Genomic DNA, 20,818 nt, shown 5'->3' with positions numbered 1-20,818 from the left:
TCCACAGCACAGAGTGGATCTTGGTACAATATAAGAACTCTAATATACCCTATCTGCTAATTTTTAGCTAAGAGGCTTTTCCCAAAACATTGGTATACACAAAAAATTCCAACTGTTATATACTTTTTAAAGAATGGATTCAGAAGGTTAGTCGGGTATTAGAACTGGAAAACGTATTTCACACATCTGAAGATATGTTATATAAGTTTATGGATATATGGAAGGATTGGCTAACATTTAAGGATTCCGAGAAATCTGTAGAATTTTATTACAATGAAGGGGGTCAGAGAAGGGGGGGGGGGGGGGGCATAGAAACAGTGATTTTGAAGCATATGATATCATATGGCGTTGCCCCAGAATGAGAGGGGATCCCGCCCACCATAATTTTACTATACGGAGGGCAGGAGGTAGTTAAAGTGATACTAAAGATTTATTTGTTCTACTTACCTGCTTTTCGCAGTGGTTTTGCACGGAGCAGCCCACAGCCTCCTCTTCTCGGGTCCCTCCTTGGCGCTTCTGGTCCCTCCATCCTCAGGCTTCCCATCGGCGCTCCTGGCCCCTCCCTCCTGTTGAGTGCCCCCACAACAAGCAGCTTGCTATGGGGGCACCCGAGCCACAGCTCCCAGTGTCCATTCAGACACGGAGCCATGGCCATGCCCTTTTTCTCTCCTTATTGACTGACTGACAGCAGAAGGAGCCAATGGTGCCACGCTGCTGTCTCAGCTGAGGGGAGCCCGGAGCAGCCGAGACACTCCTGCAACATTGCTGGATCTATATGGGGCTTGTGTAAGTATTAGGGGGGCTTCTGCACACAGCAGGTTTTTATCTGAATGCACAGAATACATTAAGATAAACATTCTGCCTTTACAACCAATTTAAGCTTTAAATCCTCATCTAAACCCAAAAACAAATTAAATGCATGGCAATTTACCAGTCCTAAAATGTGGTTGAGGCGACAGTATTCACTTTTAATATGCAGGCCAGGACAAAAATCCCTGTTGATATTGCCAAAAATGCAGTGTCCTTGACGCTCCTTTTTTGAGTTTAAAAAGTATTTAAAAAAAACACGTATTTTTGTGAACTACTAGTTCTCATTCATCCACTATGTAATGAAAATGAGCAAAAGCTCATTTGAAGTTTTGAAGTTCAGCCTGGTTGAAAATGGCAGCATGATAAAAAATCAAAAAAAATCGGTGTATCTAGGAAGTGTTTACAGGATCACCAGGTAAAAATAAAGGAAAAAAAAGCCTGAAAAAAGATGTAGTGGCTGCATTGGTTATCTAAGGACTGGTAGTTGGGCAGTTGGGTTTAGGTATGCTTTAATATGCAGTAGGGTTGTCCCGATACCAGTATCGGGACCGATACCGAGTATTTGCGGGAGTACTTGTACTCCCGCAAATGCCCCCGATGCCTGAATAGAATACTTGCCCCCGCCGCTGCATACCGCAAAGCTGCCGCGTTAATCAGCGTGCGGGGAACATTACAGGCAGCTTTAGTTTGAATAGCTGTATTCCCCGCCGCACCGTGTATAGACACTCCCCCTTGCTCCGGATTGGACAGATCCGTCCAATCCCGAGCAAGGGGGAGTGTCTATACACGGCGCGGCGGGCAATGGACAGCTATTCAAACGAAAGTTGCCTGTAATGTTCCCCGCACGCTGATTAATGCGGCGGCGGCGGCGGCATCATCATCTACTAGGTATGGGGGACATGGCTGCAATATGTGGGGGGACATGGCTGCAATATGTGGGGGGGCATGGCTGCAATATGTGGGGGGGCATGGCTGCATATATGTGGGGGGGCATGGCTGCATATATGTGGGGGGGCATGGCTGCATATATGTGGGGGGGCATGGCTGCATATATGGAGGGGGGCATGGCTGCATATATGTGGGAGGGGGGCATGGCTGCATATATGTGGGGGGGGACATGGCTGGATATATGTGGGGGGGGGGCATGGCTGGATATATGTGGGGGGGGGCATGGCTGGATATATGTGGGGGGGGGCATGGCTGGATATATGTGGGGGGGGGGCATGGCTGGATATATGTGGGGGGGGGCATGGCTGGATATATGTGGGGGGACATGGCTGCATTTGGGGACGGCTGGATATATGTGGGGGGGGGCATGGCTGGATATATGTGGGGGGGGGCATGGCTGGATATATGTGGGGGGACATGGCTGGATATATGTGGGGGGACATGGCTGCATTTGGGGTCACATTTTTAAAAAAAGTATCGGTGTTCGGTATCTGCGAGTACATGAAAAAAAGTATCGGTACTTGTACTCGGTCCTAAAAAAGTGGTATCGGGACAACCCTAATATGCAGCATCATTTCTGAGAACAGTGACTACTATTCGCATTTAGATTTTTATAAGCAAATTCTGAACTGAACGTCTTGCATTTCATCAGGACCATTGAGATTACTTTACAAAATGCAGATGATATGTTTTAATTGAAGGGTAAAGAGAAGATGAAATAACTGCAACTTGTTTGCATATCTAGTAGTAGTTAGTATTTAAATGTCAAGGGCCTATGAGCTACCATTATGTTAGAAAACAAATCCAAAAGGGAGAAAACTAATTTTAACACAGCCTGCTGAAGATTAACATTTAAGCTTTAAAAGTTGACTTCTCCATAAAGCAGTATTGTAATAAGCAATGTTATTGCATTCATTCTTGCAGGTAATAAATACTGGTGTAAAAGTTCTATGCCGGAATAATGATGGAGAACAATATGGCTGTGCTTACAGACTAGCTCAAGAGGTAATTTTATGTTTGTGTGGTTTTTTTTTTTTTTTGGTTTTTTTTTTCTTGTTCATAGTCACAAATGTGTTATTAGTATGCCAAACCTAACGGTTTTGTTTAATTGAGCGTTAATGTAGGCTGTAGAGTTAACGGGAAAATAATCAGAGTAGGCCACAGTACTGTGTAATTAATAGTTCACCTTTTTTGTGTTGTGTATAAATGGATCCCTCTTTCTATATCTGCAGGGCATCTATACACTGTATCCATTCATCAGTTTGAGAATTGTGACTGTATGTGTAGAAGACATTAAGGTACTTCTTACCCAGGAAAATCCCTTCCTAAGTAAATTTAGTAGTCAAATCCAAAAACAAACTAAAGATATAGGTAAGTACATTTACAATGCTTTCATAATATTTGTTATATCTAATGCTGTGGTCTAAAATATATTGGTTAACCTGTCGGGTGATTGGACATTGGTCATGATCACTTAAGTGCTCCTGCTCCCTCTTTCAGCAGCCGGGTGTTGGCTCTTGCATTCTCCCTGTCTGTGTTTACCTGTTAGGTGATTGATCTGCTCAGTCACTTGATATAAGCAAACTGAACACTCTATCCCAGGGTTATTCAATTAGCGGACCTCCAGCGGTTGCAGAACTACAAGTCTTATGACGCATAGCAAGACTCTGACAGCCACAAGCATGACACCCAGAGACATGATGGGACTTGTAGTTTTTCAACAGCTGGAGGTCTGCGAATTGCATGTCCCTGCTCTTTCCCTTGCTTGTGATAGACAGACTTGCCTGCATTGTCCCAGACCAAGCCTTCTGTTGGTCTGCCTTGCTTGCTGTTGGATTCCCTGTGTATGACCCAGATTTAACTGGATTATCTCCTGAACTCAGCCTGCCTTTTTCTGAAACACGCTATCTGTTAAACTGCAAGTTCCTGTTTGCTTTGTTCAGTTTGTATCTGCCCTGGCATAGTAGCCAGACTCTATGGCAATGTGTTTTAAGTCCTGGGGGCAACCAAGTACCGGTAGGCCTGCTTGCCTTAAGGGAAAGGGCGCTGCTATAGGTGAAGCGCACAGTAGCCAGCTAAAGTGTCTGATCACCTGCATTGGGGTAGATGTGACATTTGTGACACGAACAAACCCTTGTGCCAGAATTTTTAAACGACTAATAATGTGATGTTGCAGCTGTTTCAAATCTAGCGATTGATCGTGTTTCACAAAAAAAAAATCTTTATCGTACATCAAAGGACACAGAGCAGCATAGTAATTACTATGTGGGTTATAGAATCTACCTTCAGGTGATGGACACTGGCACACCCAAGACAGGAAGTCCCCTCCCCTATATAACCCCTCCCAGACGTGGAGTACCTCAGTTTTTTGGCCAGTGTCTTAGGTGTTGGTCACGGTTGAAGAAAGCTTTGCTTATAGTTCCTTTGTGGCCTAAGCAAGCTAAATTTGGATCCATCCAAAGTGCTTAATACCCAAAGTGGACGGTACCCGGGCCTCGGTTATAAAGAGCGAGGTTTTGCCTGTAATGCCTCTTAAAAGGGCTGGATCCTGGGTTACAGTGATTTGGTCAGACCAAATACCAAAAGTTTTTCTGGCAGGATGCTATACTGGTCCAGGGGAGTGGTGATCCTGCCCATGGACCCCAGTCCCTGAAGGTCTTAAGACATTGCCTGCCGTGATGGGTGAAGATTAGGCCATCTGTTTTTCAACAGAACCCTGCGACATGGAAGATAAGCGCAAGTCCCTGCGGAACTTGGTTCAACAGGGAGTCTTCCGTTTGAGCTAATGTGTCTTGCCTGCTATGTATTTTTTCCTGTTTGAAACCACTATGCCTATGTACAGGTGGGATGGCTGCGGTACCAGCAAGAAATGAACATCCGTTGATGGCTGTGGTTTGCGATGTTTACGTGCGCGCAATGCCAAAAATAAGTCTGTAGTAGACAAAGGAAGGGGGCGGGGTCCAGCGTGCCGATGCTCCTCGTTCCCCTGTCTTACCTGCGCAGGGCAGCCTCTGCTATATAAAGCTCAGTCTTTGAGCAGACAGCTGATGGTGGGACACAGGAGCGCTGGAGAGCTAAGCAGTATAAAGCCATTACAAGCCATATTGGCTATACAAGCCATACAAGCTTTACAAGCTATTCAAAGCTAGGAAGCTATAAAAAGGTGGTATATACAGGCATTCCCAGGCACATTAGCTCGGCGTTAGGCTGAGCTGGTAATGGCAGCATTTTCGCTGGTCTAGAAGTTCAGCAGTGGATGCAATCCGGCTAGGAGTACCTCGGCTTTGTACTTGAGGTTATGCCTTCCAAAGGGACTGGATCTAAAAAGCCAAATGGCTCCCCATCGGGCTCTGAGGATCTTTGCCATGCTTCTGCGGTCCCATCCTCCCCTGATAAATCAGAAATAATCGCCCGGGGTGAGCATCAGGGTTGTTGGGTGCTGCGATTGCCCCTAGCCCACCTATCTATGTAACAGAAGAGGTATTTGCCTCAGCCCTAGGAGGGTTGTAACAGAGGTTGGCAGCATTGATCGCTTCTTCCCTACCAGAGAGAAAGCGTGCTAGGTCCCCCTCTCCTACGACGGAGTCTCTGACAGCAGAACAATTCTCCCCGGAGGAGATTGAATTGCCATCGGGAGACCAGGCAGAAGAACACTCTGATGTTTTTGACTCAGAGGAGTCTACTTTGGAGGAGCCTTTTTCGGCCTCTCAGACTGAAAAATTGTTAGTTCAGTCTAGGGCTGCGCAACTAACAAATCTTTCCATAATCAATTAGTTGGCCGATTATTGTTTATTGTATTGTATTATTGTGATAATGGCCTTAAAAAAAAAAAAAATTGAAATTTTTACGTTTTTTTGGGGCCAGTTTGGTGTTGGGCAGATTACAAAACACAAATTGCCGCAAAAACACATTACATGCTTGTCTGCAGCTTCTCCATTGGAGGATATTGAACCAAAAAAAAAAAAAATGGCACCATTTTGCGTTAAGTCCTTGCCCTTTCCAAATATGCAGCAGCTGGAAAAAAAAATCATGGATGTGAACGTGTCCCATAGGAAAACATGTAAATGAACTGTAGTGCGTTTCTGCAAAAAGCACCAAAAAAAACAGGCCTGAGATGTTTAGTAACATAATGGGGTAAAAAAAAAAAGTACAAAGAGCAAATAATCGCTACTGTAAGGGGTTCATTCTTTTACTGTGGGACAGTGAAAGTAATATCTACAGTAGCGATTTGCTTTTTTGTACTATAAAAAGCTAATTTTAGTTTTTTTAACCCCATTATGTTACTGGCCGATTAATCGATTATGAAAATTGTAATCGATTAATTTAATAATCGATTAGTTGTCGATTAATCGATTAGTTGTTTCGGCCCTGGTTCAGTCCCTAGCGGATATGGTCCGTTCAGCATTTAAATTGCGCCTATCAGAGCCAGCAGCTAGCGCAGTGTCTTTGGGTTCTTTTGACCGCCCCACAAACTAGCTGCTCCTTTCCTGTCCATCCTCTATTAGAAGGGCTTATTTATCAGGATTGGGAGCATCCAGATAAGCTTTGTGTGCCTCCTAAATAGTTTTCAATTCGATATCCTATGGAGGAAAAGTTTAACAAAAAGTGGAGTATGGCAGCATCTACTGCAGGCAATCTCCTGTGTGAACAAAACTGACTTGTCCCGTGGACAATGTACAGATGTTTAAGGACCCTACAGGTAAGAGATTGGAAACATTGCTAAAGACTTCTTTTGCTACGGTGGGCGTGGTAGTTCAGCCTGCAGTGGCAGCTTTAGGTATCTGCCAAGCTTTAAAAGATCAAACGAAACAGGTTCTGAAGGAGATCCCTGCTCACCAAGCCCGGGATTTAGCCGATTTGCCTAGAGCTGTATGCTTTGCGGTTGATGCCATCAAGGATTCAATCCATCAGGCCTCCCGACTTGCGCTCCTTCTGGTACATGTGTAGGCTCTTATAGTTAAAGAACTGGTTGGCCGAGACGCCTTGTAAAAAGCTCCTGGCTGGTTTTCCGTTTCATTGGGAGAGACTATTTGGGGAGGACCTAGATAAGTATATCCAGAAAATCTCTAGTGGGAAAAGTACTCTTTTACCCGTCAAAGATTTTGAGGTCCCTCTTTTAAGCGACCAACCTCTCCAGTCCCGGGAACCTCAGCCTCTAAGCAGTTTCGACGGCCTCCCGGACGGCCAGGTACAGGGGGAAAGGCACAAGGGCAGGCCCGGGGTTACAAAAACCCTGGAGCCGTAAGCCTGTTAAGCCAACCCCTTAGTCGGCTTTATGAAGGGGGGCCCCCCACTCTCTTGGGTGGAGGGAAAGACTTTAGTTTTTCGCAGAGATTTGTCAGGAGAGGATCCTGGACAGTTGGGTCCTCTCCATGGTGTCTCTGGGTTACAGGCTGGAGTTACGAGAGTTTCCTCCCCCTTATTTTTTAACTTCAAGGATCCGGAAAAAAGAATCTCTCCTTCTGGCCTTATATCGTCTCTTGTCTCAGGGGGTGATCGTGGAGGTACCAGTACAGGAGCAAGGTTTGGGGTTTTATTCAAACCTCTTCATAGTCCCAAAGCCGAACGGAGACGTCGGGCCGATATTGGGTCTAAATCAATATCTAAACATCCGATCCTTTCGGATGGAGTCAATTCGTTCAGTAGCCGCCACCCTTCAAGGGGAGATATTTTTAGCGTCCATCGATATCGGACGCATATCTGCACATATTTTTCCCAGCCATTAGAAACTCCTGCGCTTCGTTGTGGGGTAGCGCCATTATCAATTTTTGGCCTTACCATTCGAGTTGGCCACTGCGCCTTGAGTTTTCACAAATGTCTTGGCTCCTCTGTTGGCCAATTTAAAGTGGTAGCATACTCTGTACTACCTCTTTCACTTACAGGTAAGCCCACTTCCCCCCCCCCCACTGTGCCATCACTTAGGTTTTGCAGCTTCTGGCTTCCAGGCCGGTGACGGTCTCCATCTGTTGCGAGCGTCCATGATTTGAAAGCCGCGCCTTCTTCTCAGACTGTCCTGTGATAGGCGGAACACATATCTTGCCAGCAGCGCCTCTGTTCTGTGTTCCGCCTATCACAAATGTCCTCTCGTCTGAGGATGAGAAGGCATTCGTGATAGGCGGAACACAGAACAGAGGCGCTGCTGGGAAGATTTGTGTTCCGCCTATCACAGGACAGTCTGAGAAGAAGGCCCAGCTTTCAAATCATGGACACCCGCAGCAGCACGGAGACTGTCACCGGCATATAAGACGACCCCCGACTTTGGATGCATTTTTTTGCATCCAAAAAGGTCTTATACGCCGGAAAATACAGTAACCCAAAATTTGCAAAAAGGAAGTCTTTCATTTCAATCTCTTGGACAGTAGTAACAGATGCCAGCCTTGTGGGCTGGGGGGCAGTCCTGGGGAAATTGTCTCTCCAAGGAAGGTGGTCGGCTCCTGCAAAATCTCTGCCCATCAATCTACTGGAGATTCGAGCGGCACGATTATCCCTGAGGGCATGGACAGCTGAATTACAGGGTTCCCCTGTCGGGATACAGTCTGACAATGCCACGGCTGTGGCTTATATAAATCACCAGGGCTGCACCAGAAGTCGTGCAGCCCAAAAGGAGGTGGATCAGATCCTGATTTGGGCAGAAAGTCATGTCCCATGCATATCTGCAATCTTTAACCGGGGATAGAGAATTGGCAGGCAGACTTCCTCAGTCGTTAACCGCTTTTTCCAGGGGAATGGTCTTTTCACCCAGACATCTTCCTTGCCATATGCCAGAGGTGGGAATCGCCAGATGCAGACCTCATGGCATCCAGATTCAACACAAAGGTGAACAATTTTGTGTCCCGAACGAGGGATCCGCTGGCATGCTGAATGGATGCGCTGGTGGTGTTCCTGTAGGATCAATTCTCACCAATTTATGCATTTCCCCCGTTGCAGCTGTTACCCCCTGGTCCTTTGCAGGATCAGGGTAGAGGGGAAGCCAGTGATTCTTGTGGCCCCGAAGATCCTGGTACACAGAAATTGTAAGGATGTCGGCAGGACCCTTCCGCTTTGTCCAGACTTGCTCTTACAAGGGCCGATATTCCACCCTTCCTTACGAATGCTAAGTTCAATGGTCTGGCTATTAAATCCCACATCTTAAAGAAGAGGGGGCTTTCAAACTCTGTGGTGTCCACCCTGATTAATGCAATGAAGCCAGCATCCAGGCTTGTATATCATAGGGTGTGGAAAGCAGAGATGGCATCCTTGTAAATATGTTATAGGAAGGGTTCTTGACTTTCTACAGTTAGGTGTAGACATGAATTTAGCCTTGAGCACCATCAAGGGGCAGGTCTCGGCCTTATCGATCTTTTTTCAAAGGCCATTAGCTACTCATTCCCTGGTCAAATCTTATTTGCAGGGGGTGATTTGTATTAATCCACCTATTAGGGCCCCCTTGTGCCCCTGGGACCTGAATCTGGTGCTGTCGGCACTACAAAGACAGCCCTTTGTCCCAGATTGCTTTAGTCCTACTGACCAGGAAATTGGTATTCTTGGTAGCCATATCTTCTGCCAGAAGGGTATTAGAATTGGCAGCCCTTTCCTGTAAGGTGCCATATATGATTCTCCATAACAGGGTTTGACAAATTTGCTTGGAATCTAGGAGCCAGCTAAAAAAGTTAGGAGCCAGAAAACGCACCTTGTCCCGACGAGCTTGCGCGCAGAAGCGAACACATATGTGAGCAGCGCCCGCATATGTAAACGGAGAGCAATAATTCTAGCCCTAGACCTCCTCTGTAACTCAAAACATGCAACCTGTAGATTTTTTTTAAACGTCGCCTATGAAGATTTTAAAGGGTAAAAGTTTGTCGGCATTCCACGAGCGGACACAATTTTGAAGCGTGACATGTTGGGTATGAATTTACTCGGCGTAACATTATCTTTCATAATATAAAAAAAAATGGGGATAACTTTACTGTTTTCATTTTTAATTTAAAAAAGTGTAATTTTTTCCCCCAAAAAAGTGCGCTTGTAAGACCGCTGCGCAAATACGGGGTGACAAAGTATTGTAACGATCGCCATTTTATTCTCTAGGGTGTTAGGATAAATATATATAATGTTTGGGGGTTCTAATTAGAGGGAAGAAGATGGCAGTGAAAAATGACATTAGAATGGCTGTTTAACTTGTAATGCTTAACTTGTAATACCAACGGCCACCACCAGATGGTGCCAGCTCACACAAGGAAGAGCTGGGGACATCACAAGGCTCAATTACCGGACATCACGGGCCCCCCCGCGATTGAGCCTTCTGGCTGCATAACGGCTGAGTCTGAATCTGTACAGAGTCGAAGGTGATTCTTCAAGGAGCTGTTTAGTCTGATTTTTAATCTTATGCAGAAATCGAGCTTAAAGCCCAACTCCATTTCATGGCCTCTTAGTTTGTTTGGGCTAAACTGGCCCGAATGAACTGGTTGAGGCACAAACAGGTGCTCTTGCTGGGTGCGCTGTAGTAACTGTATGGAGCCTCAGCCGCAGTATACAGCACTATAACGGGGACTTCCCATCCCACTCCAGGAAGAAGATTGAGTGAAGCTGAACGATGCTATATCTGTGAATGAATTCAAAGCTTCCATTGACTGGCTGAGACAGAGAGGTGGGGGCAGCTGACGTCATGACCTCTACCTGAGCCAATCGGAGGAAACCTTTTGTGGGGGCCTAGTCCGCCGTGTTCCTGGGGAAAAGGCGCTCCGCGGACTAGGCCGAAGCCACGGCCTCACCTGTTTTAGGCGAGGCTTCGGCCTAGTCCGCGGAGTGCCAAGCCTATGGAACAACATTTTTATTTTTTACCCACCTTCCAAGCCAAGTCGCCAGGACGCTATTTCTAGTCACCCTGGCGATCGGGATTTGTCGAGCCCTGCTTCATAAGGATAGAGTCGTTCTACGGCCTCATCCTGCTTTTCTCCCTAAAGTCGTGTCAGGTTTTCATTTGAACCAGGATTTGGTTCTCCCTTTTCTTTTTTTTCCCCAGAGCCTAGCTCTGCGAAAGAAAAGTCATTACATTCCTTAGATGTAGTGAGGGCAGTTAAGGTCCTGCCGAGATCCGGAAGACTGATGTTCTGTTTGTTCTGCCGGAAGGACCCAGGAAGGGTCAGGCAGCATCGAAATCTACAATTTCTAGGTGGATTCGGCAGGTCACCTATGGGTTGAAAGGGAAGGTCCCTCCATTTTCAGTAAAGGCACACTCCACTAGAGAGATTGGCGCTTCTTGGTCGTCAGTACACACGTTCACTAAATTTTATCAATTGGATATCAAAAGGCATGAGGATATATCGCCTTTGGGCACGGTGGGCTGCAGGAGGCAGTATAGATCCCCGCGTCTGGTGACGCCCGACTTTTTTTCCTTTTGGTGTCTCCCTCCCCTCATTGGCATTGCTTTAGGACATCCCACCTAGTAATTACTATGCTGCTCTGTGTCCTGTGATGTACGATAAAGAAATAGGATTTGTATAACGGCTTACCTGTAAAATCCTTTTCTTGGAGTACATCACGGGACACAGAGCTTCCCATCCCTCTTATTTGGGGATATTGGAATTTTTATTGCTTGCTACACAGAGGTACTCCCGGTCTGGAAGGGGTTATATAGGGGAGGGGACTTCCTGTCTTGAGTGTTCCAGTGGCCATCACCTGAAGGTAGGCTCTATAACCCACATAGTAATTACTATGCTGCTCTGTGTCCCGTGATGTACTCCAAGAAAAGGATTTTACAGGTAAGTTGTTATACAAAAAATCCTATTATTCCTGTGAACAAACAGCGCTTGCTAATTAATATGTGGAATTAAATTCCTTTAAATAATTTTACAAAAAAACACTTAAAATATGTGAAACCGTGTCCATAAGTCCTATGGCAATTAATATGAAGAAAAACATATTTTCCAGATTACAGGCTCCCGCCGTGTATATTCCTCAATAAGTGACTTGTTCAATGTGCTCCCAAACAAAACACCCCGTAGAAGTTAAGTGAAGGTTCCCACTCACCGAATGTACTTGACCCTCAATGTCATTTAACAATGTCAGAGGCTTAAGTGGTCTCCGTGACCAGGAAATTCACCAACCGACTCCAATTGTTCTGTCCATGCAGCATTCCGTAACTCCAGAGATGAATCTCGTGGCAGTCAGAAAAAAACTGAAAACAGGCTCCACATAGCGTGAAATCGTCTTGACTCTTCAGGCAGGTTCAGCATATAGCAAATAACCTATGCAAACTCTTCCTGTACAGGCATCTGTATCAGCACATCTAAAACCTCTGCCTGCCAAAGATCAGTGGTGGTCTAGCGGTCCCAGATGTAAAGAAATACTACCAAGCAGTACACCTGGGTAGGATCATAGACTGGTGCCGACCCACAGACTTGAAACTATGGACACATCTCGCACAGGCTCAATCACAAATACCCCTGCAGGGAGCTGTGTGGTGTTGTGAACCTCTCCCTAACTGGTAGGGACGACACTCCACGTCGGGGTGAAGACACTCCTCACAGTCTCTATCCACATAAAACTCCCCCCTATACTCCATCATAGGGAACCCAAAATTCCTGTCGGGTCTAGACCCCCTGGTCAGGAATGTTTTTAAGGATATAAACTGTACTCAAGCAAGGCACTTCCTGGTGAATGACTATCGTCCCTCTCTAGAAATGCTAAGGGATGACAGAGAGGCGCCTTTTGACTGCCGTTTTGGATGGCGGTCCAACTAAGACACTTCCTCACGTCTATACATAGCCCACAAGAGTTCAACAAACCACTTGCCACCTTTGAGACCCTCTGCTCGAAGGATGATGCACTCCTGAGGACACTGTCCACCATGTTTAGTCTCCTGACCTCCCCGACGGTAAGCACACCCGGCCTATCTAAGTGGAAGAGAGACCTAAATTGTACATTTACCCCGCACCAGACCCAGCGCATCGTAATGTTTGCCCTGAAATCTTCCATATGTACGAAGGTACAGGAAACTAACTATAAGCTCATGACGAGGTGATATCTGACCCCTGCATGTCCTTCAAACCTACTACCCAAACTCCTCCGCACTATGCTGGAGATGCCAGGGGGACAGAGGCACACTGTTGCACATATTCTGGTCATGTCCAAAGCTCTCCCATTTCTGGTCTACAGTCAGGCTTACCATTCAGAAGTTTACTGAATACACACTGTACCAGATGACCCAGGCTTCTTCCTACTGCACGTCAATACAATATCGCCTAAGAAATACAAAAATTCTCTTGTATGCCACTTATTGAATGCTGCTAAATCTTGTATCCCACCCCTATGGAAAAGTCAAACACCACCGATGGTAGCAAGCTGGATCCAAAGGGTGGCGGACATTGGTAAAATGGTGGAGGGCCTGGTGCTCACTGCGAGACGACAACAAGACAAATATAAGGAGACATGGGTGCCATGGCACCAGGTCATCTCTTAAGAAGGGGTCACTCTAAGGACCGCTTGATGCAGTTATTACTTCACATACAGCCTAACCGGAGGGCCGTCCTGACTCAACCAGGGTTCCCCTGATAGTCTTCCTGAGTCTGCCCCCTCTCCCAGTCTCCTCTTTGATTTACCCCCCTTCCTTACATGGGGGTCTCCCCCCTCCTGCCCCCCCCCCTTCTGGAGATGAGCTCCACCTGGGTAGGGTGGGTGGATATGGAGTGACCCGGGCCTTTAGGCCTTCATCGTCTGTCTGGAGGCCTTAATATTCACAGGGGTTCACAGCCCTAAGGTGTCGCTTAAAGGGGCACTAGTCAATTGCTATGCAACAAGTTTTTTGTGAATGTACAGGACCCCTGCCTGGTTCCCCCCTCTTTGTGATGATGTTGATGTAGTATTCCCCCCCCTCCCCCCTTGTCTTCTCTCTGTTTTTGTTTATTTCTTGAATGTCCCTTTGTATATGTTTGTACCAATTTTGTCTTCGCCCATGTTGGGCGTTAATAAAATCTTATATTTGAAAAAAAAAAAAAAATAGATTATAGCGCACACAAACAAAAATTACATTAAATCATGTAATGCTATTTAAAACACCTGAGCCCACTACTGCGTCAAAGTACCCCAATATCAGTGGGTCCTATACTATTCCTAGAATATAAGATCCTGCATCTCAACCTTGGGAGGCAAACTCCTCTTTATGGGAGAACTGAAAGGACTCCTCTAACGCAGCTACATCAGGCGATTGGACATAGCCCCTCCCATTCCCAGTAAATCTGTTTTCCTTCCTTCCTTTTACCTCCTCTTTCTTCCTCCTCCTTTCTTCCTCCTCTTTCCTTCTCCGTCAGTCGCAGTAAAAATTAAAATATTTGGTGTGGTGGCTCGGGGGGCGCTTTCTTGCTCCTACTGATCACTGGCTCGGGGAATGTCTTGCTATTACTAATCACCAGCTCGGGGGCGCTTCTTGCTCCTACTGATCACCGCCCTAGGACTTTTTTTTTTTTTGTCTTCGTTTTCTTCTTTTTACACTTGCCACTGTTCAGCCCACATTTTAACTGGCCTTTTGAGGGAAAAATGTTTTGACTCCTGATTTTGTTTTTAAATAAAAACCTATCATACAGGACAATAATTTTAGTATTTGGAACTTTAAAATGTTTTTTTTAATAAATGCTAACTTGTCTTGTATTTTCATACTCTGAGTTTCTGAAGGATTTAGCATATTCAGTAAATTATCGCCACTGTCCATACTTGATGCTTGCATAACACATTAAATTTGAAGGCTTAAAAATACAGCAACAGAAGGCCGGGGGATTAAAAAGACAGACCAAATCTATGTTTGTTTCATTTTCTTGAACATGCCACATACTGCATTGGAATTCGAGCACTGGCATACTACCAGACTCTCTCTATCACAATGTACTCTAATTGCAGTTTAACTTCTCTATTCATGTAATATAATCTGCTCTCACAACGGTGCACATGTATTTGTTGAGAACATTTTAATCCTCACACTGTGTATAGTTTTGTGTTTGCTAGGATAGAGATGTACTATAAAGACTTGTGGGTTATTCAAAACATTTTTTAACTTTATTTTTTATCCTCAGATATGGGAAGCATTGTCCTAAAATTTGAGCCTGATCCACAGTAAGTAATCAATTAATATCTTAAAGTATTCAATTTTATTGGCACATAAAATGTTTAGAAGTGCATGTGATCTCTTTCCATGAGCAGCAAATGAATAACAGATCATTTTTTTTTTTTTTTTTTTTTTATATGGTGATCAAAGTTTAAAAAAAGCACTACTGTAACATTGTTTGCATCTTAACTGGCCTTCAATATAACCCCTCAATAATTTTACCCCATTTCCGCTTGCAGTATTTATAGTAACAATCACTGCACACTTCCCTGCACTGAGAAAACGTTTTTAAACCTCCAAAACAAATAATGTTGCTCTGGTGTTAATGTTTACACTCACTTGGTGTCTCAATTCTCCTGTGCCAATATAAGTGCCATCATAATAACATGTGAATAAATAATTTAATCATGTATTTTTTCTTATAATATAAATCCTGTGCTTAATTAACAATTTGATTGTTAATGAATGTCAGAATTTTTTTTAAACTTCTAAATTTTGGCCTGGGTATCGCCAACATAAATTTCCGCTGGTCACAAAAGGGGTTACCACCATTATTTGGATGCTGTTAAAGGTACAAACAGTTGTAGCTGACCTACAAGAAACATCCTATGATTCATTTTGTTGAATAAGCTGTGACTCAACCTTTTGTTGTATAGGGAGGGAACAGGCATAAAATGTTTAAAGATGCACTATAATTTTCTAAAACGGATTATCTCAAGATGTGGTGTTTTTTTTTTTTTTTTTTTTGCATATATCTCAAGATGTTTTTTTGCATATGCGTGTATAATCCAAATTCTTACTATACATGGAACTATTGGCATTTTTTAAATTCACTCCATATTTGTGAAGCTACCAATTAAAACATTAGATTCTTTTAGGTTTGGTGCCAGTGCACTGCTCTTTTGTGGGGGTACAGAAGCTAGTAAACACTGTGTTAATCCCTGGAATTCCAGTCCATGTTAAGTGTTTTTGATAAAATACATGTACTGTGCTCAATTAGTCTTTTGGCTACAAAAGCCTGGGACAGTACAATACTGATTGATTAGTTAATGTTTAATGTGAGAGTGCATAGGAAACTTTTTTAAGTGTTAAAGTATATCTATTTTTTTTTTTCTTAATAGGAAACCTGACACACTTCAATGCCCTATTGTTCTGGTAGGTTGGCGAGGTAAAACCTCAATCCGTTCCTTTGTTCCAAAGAATGAGAGATTGCATTACTTGAGAATGATGGGGGTGGAAGTTTTTAAGGAAAAAAAAGAAAATGCTAGAAATGCTAATCCTGAATCGAAGGCCATCCTTGACCAGACAGAAGTTGAGAATATGGAATGCGTAAACAAAGATAAAAACATGCCAGAGAACAAGGACTGTGGTGAAAATGATACAGATGAGAAGGGTAGCTGCATGGCTTCAGAGTGCCTGGAAGAGCTTATAACTGATAAGGAAGATGGTTCATTTGCTGGTGTGAAGCAAGAGAAGGTTGACCAGACAGAAGTTGAGGATATGGAATGCGTAAAAAAAGATAAAAACATGCCAGAGAACAAGGACTGTGGTGAAAATGATACAGATGAGAAGGGTAGCTGCATGGCTTCAGAGTGCCTGGAAGAGCTTATAACTGATAAGGAAGATGGTTCACTTGCTGGTGTGAAGCAAGAGAAGGTACCAGCAACAGAGTCCAACATGGATTGCCCAGACAGTGATTCTAAAGAACAACATTAGCGATTACCAGACTGCTGGAACTAATAGCCATGTTTGATTGTAACTTTTAAAGGACATTTTTACTGAAATACAGAGGCAGCAATTGCTTGGCTCCTTTAAAAATTTGAGTCACTGACCTAAAACACGCATGCAGCTGGTGATTTTTAAATTGTTTGATCTGCATACTTGTTTTAAATCAACAGCTTGTCGGTAACAAGGGTTTGCAAAGGATGACTTCAGCAGCTTTTGTATTTTCTCAGTATGTTTCTGTCAAGTTTTCTGTAAGTATCAGCTTTCAGAATTGGGGATGATCGTGTTTATTTTTTTTAATATATTCCAGTGTGGAATATATTTCCTTTTTTAAAAATAAAGTTTCTTAATGGGGGAAAAAATAAAAAATTATTTATACATGGTAGTTTTGGGAAAAACGTTTGCATATTTCCATTCAGTTTACACTGCACATCAGCATGTGATGAATATATTGAGGCCTTTTTTTTTTCTCCCTTGCACACGTTAAAATTGGTAAACTAAAACCCCCCAAAACCATGTATTTTTTTTTTTTTTATGTTGCACTATATTTGTGCTGCTGTTTTATTAAACCTGTAATAAATGCATTTAAATGTATTTTGGTGCATACAACAAACGCAAAAGAATATTGTGGTAAAACAGATTAACAAAATACACAAGACAGATGGCAGGAGAAAAAAAAAGTCAAAACCGGTTTTAACAGTTGCCTATGAAGGATACTACATTTTAAAATCTGCATGGGTTCAGGGTGCACAGGCTCCTGCTGCTCCAAAAAAAGGACATCAAAAAAACTACAATATGGCATACAGACAAGGAAGAGCACATGGCTCTTGTGCAATTAAATAGTTGCATGTATTAAGTTAAAAACAAAGTGTCACAACTTCAATAGCATACATCAGCTCAGAGGGAAATAGTCAGAGGCATCCCACATGATGTGGCCAGTAGCGGGGCTGGTCCACATACAGCTGTCGGTTCCTCAGAGGACCCGTTTCAAGGATATATAGGGTGGTAGTGATGGCTGTCTTTTGGCCGAACCCACTTTATCAAGCCCCAGGGTTAATAAAGAGTAAATCCCTCAAAACACTGGTTCCTTTCTGTGTTGATTTTTATGCTACACCACGGGTACTGATATTTACTCTTAGCCAAACTTCTCCATTCCACTTTATAAGTTGCCCTTCTCTATATATGCAAATTTTAAACTAAAAAAATTTGTAGCGCATATATAAACTAAATTACCACGTGAAAGAAAGATATAGTGATTAAACATGACAAAAAAGAAGAGAAAAAAAATGTATGAAATTATACTAAATATATGTATGATCTCTAAACAAATATACATAAGTGTTCCTCCAAAATCCACACCTGAAGTGCGAGAAAAATCAAGTCCGTAAATTGTAGTGGTTTTCCAGGTGTTCACTCTTAAACTTGAAATAATTCTTCCACCACACCACTTGTGTTTCTGTGACTCTGCACCCTTAGGATCTGTTCACACCTAGGCGTATATACGCCTGTAGTGCAATGCCGCAGCAGCCCCTGAGACGCTGGAGGGATGATTTCACATTGCCCTCTATGGAGATGGTTTACATCTCCACGCCGAACGCTGTACGCCTGCAGCCTGAAAACAAGTCCCGGACCTTTTTTTTTTTTTTCAGGCGGCTTTCGGCGTTAGGCATAGGAGATGTGAACCATCTCCATAGAGGGGGTACAGCTGCATTCACAATCGTGGCGTTTTTCGCTGCAAATCGCGGTACAAAACGCCACGATTAGGTATGCCAAGGTGTGAATGCAGCCTAAAGGGTTTGCACTAACCATAAGAATATGCCTTGCATTCTCATGCTTGGCATTAAAAACTTGGTGAACTCTCCAAGCAATTCCAACAGTGTTCAGTGAACCAATGCTCTCCACATTAAAAAAAATAAAAAAGTGTTTGCAATAGTGAAGAACTATAAAACAATTTATTAAAACGGCACACATAAATTCTTCACATATTACACTCGCATCCTGCCAAGTAAAAGCAATGCACTTCAAACAAATCATTTTTAAGAAGCAAGAGGCTCGCAAAGGTTCACACAATATATAGCGATCACGGCGGACCCGGAGCTGAACCTGATATTCTCACCACCCCTTCTTGTCTCACCACAGTTGATTGCCCGGTCATGTTTGATCAAACTGATTTCTTCAATGGGATTGGCTCTACTCTATACCCTTTTCAGTTTCACAACATCTTTTTGTAAGCTGGTGGGCAAAACCTGAACACATTCTAGATAAGGTCCTACTATACAAGCAATTATCCTGCAGTCTGAACAAGAAAAATCTAGTAAAAATCTCACCTTGCTGTTTTCCAATAGCCTGCAACTGCTAGAATACTTAGTGACTGCATCTGACTGAAGGTAGTCACTATTTGGCCAACAATTTTACACCCAGGTCCATCAACAAGTTGATTGAGCTTGCCATTTATGGCAATTTTTCAAGTCTACTCAGATCTTCTCTAATTCTGGTACCCGGTAGTACCGCAAACAAAAATAGAAAATGTGCTGATCTAACTGACTTATTGGAACCAATGGCGGTGCTGGCAAACAATAGTAAGACAAACTAAATACAAGTATGTATCCTATATATTGCTACGCTAACGTGAAAATAAATGTCTAAAAACAAAAGTCCATATCAAAATGGAATCTAGCAAAGGTAAATGAAGTGTATGAAATAGTCTAAATTCAGTGTATGTCTTGAGGAAAACATCATTGATATTGTGCAGAGATCATGCTAATCCATTAATGTAGTCACCGCATGAGCCATCACCTTTGTAACAAATTCACTCTTACCAGACTGAAATTATCCTACTACAGAGTCTGATTCTCCGGTTATAAATACTTCTATAGGGCGCATTCAGTTCACCCCCATTTGTTCCGAGATTAGTAAGGACAATGGTGACCATATGTATAATCGAATATCCACATAGAATCAAATTAAGGCAGTGGTTCTCAACCTTTCTAGAGTCGTGACCCCTTGATGATAAAGTTTCCCAAGTTGTGGGGACCTCTAACAGTAAAATTATTTTCATAGCGTGGGTTGACAGCACCCAAGGCAAGTTATTTTTCACCCCTAACCCTCGGACATTTAGCGCTCCCTGAGTCCCTTCCCCTCATACAGTATTAAAACTCCTTATGGTATATTTTAGGATGTACCACTCTTTCTTCTCCTTTCTTTCCTTTTTATCTCTCGCTATCCTAATTTCTTGGGGTACATTTAATGGCAACTATAATCACAGGTTGTGTTATACACTGTGTCTCTGGCTTTGCGGTGTCTCACAGGAGTGACATCTATGCTGAAATCAGGAGATGGGGTCTCCTCCAGCCCCTCCCGCTTCACATTCCTCACCAGTCAGCTGACCTCTAGTTTCTGCCCACCAGCCATGTCGTAAACTGAATAAGAGGCTGAGTGGGCGGCCACGTGCTCCAGGAGCAGTCCAGCTGGGTGGCCACAGGCTCTAGGGATAGCACAGTTGGGCGACTGTGAAAAGGCTGGGAGAGCGGTGCAGGCTTCTGGAACAGCCTGTAATTCAGTAAACCCTGGCAAATCGTCAATTGACCCCCAGCTTGAGAACCACTGAATTAAGCAAAGCCACATAGTGTAAATTGACTAAAAACTTTAATGTAAACACATGATACACATGATAAAAAAAGGTTAGGTGCATAAAAGTCACAATTTCAAGCTGTACAGCAACTCAAAAGAAGCATGGCAGTGTCGCGTGTATACGTTCCACCCAATGTGTGTTTCATCCCATAGAGACATCATCCGGGGGACCCAGTTGTACCCCTCCCAGATTGTACGGTGCGTGTTTTTAGCCCAGAGGTGCAAAACTTTACATTTATCAGCATTAAACTGGGAAGAAAATCTTTCTTCCAATTAAATCAATGCAATAGGTTACACCAGATTAGTACACTAATATATGTACAATGTGTAAAAAAAAATCTTTACAGGTATTAGAGCAGTGGTTCCCAACCTGGGGGTCGAATTATGATTTGCCAGGTGTCACCAAACCCTGGACTGTTCCTGAAGCGCGCACCACTCTCCCAGCCTTTTTATGGCAGCCAACTCAGCCTATTCGCAGCTGCCCAGTTCACTGCATAGATGGGGGTGGAGACTAGAGGTTAGCTGACTGGTGAGGAATGTGAAGTGGGAGGGGCTGGAGGAGACCCTATCTCCTGATTTCAACATAGGGGGGTCACTGCTGCGAGACACCACGAAGCCAGAGACACAGTGAGA

At 43.7% G+C, this 20,818-nt stretch overlaps 1 protein-coding gene across 4 annotated transcripts in view; it reads left to right on the top strand.

Moving 5' to 3' along the window:
• The window catches only part of NSUN2 (NOP2/Sun RNA methyltransferase 2), a 67,080-nt gene extending 49,447 nt beyond the window's left edge, over nt 1-17,633 (top strand). For 2 of the 4 annotated variants that reach the window (XM_040353523.1, XM_040353522.1), the window contains exons 17-20: nt 2,683-2,763; nt 2,991-3,129; nt 14,799-14,838; nt 15,952-17,633. In XM_040353523.1, the coding sequence (XP_040209457.1) occupies nt 2,683-2,763; nt 2,991-3,129; nt 14,799-14,838; nt 15,952-16,546 (855 nt within the window). In that variant the 3' untranslated portion in view covers nt 16,547-17,633. The remainder of the gene's footprint in view (nt 1-2,682; nt 2,764-2,990; nt 3,130-14,798; nt 14,839-15,951) is intronic. The other 2 variants (XM_040353525.1, XM_040353524.1) reach the window with 2 other exon arrangements.
• Nucleotides 17,634-20,818: the final 3,185 nt, after the last annotated feature.

This window comes from Rana temporaria, chromosome 5, assembly GCF_905171775.1.
Source record: "Rana temporaria chromosome 5, aRanTem1.1, whole genome shotgun sequence".
Lineage (NCBI taxonomy): Eukaryota > Metazoa > Chordata > Amphibia > Anura > Ranidae > Rana > Rana temporaria.
Note: the sequence above shows the minus strand (reverse complement) of the source record. Positions and strands in the feature narration are given on the sequence as shown.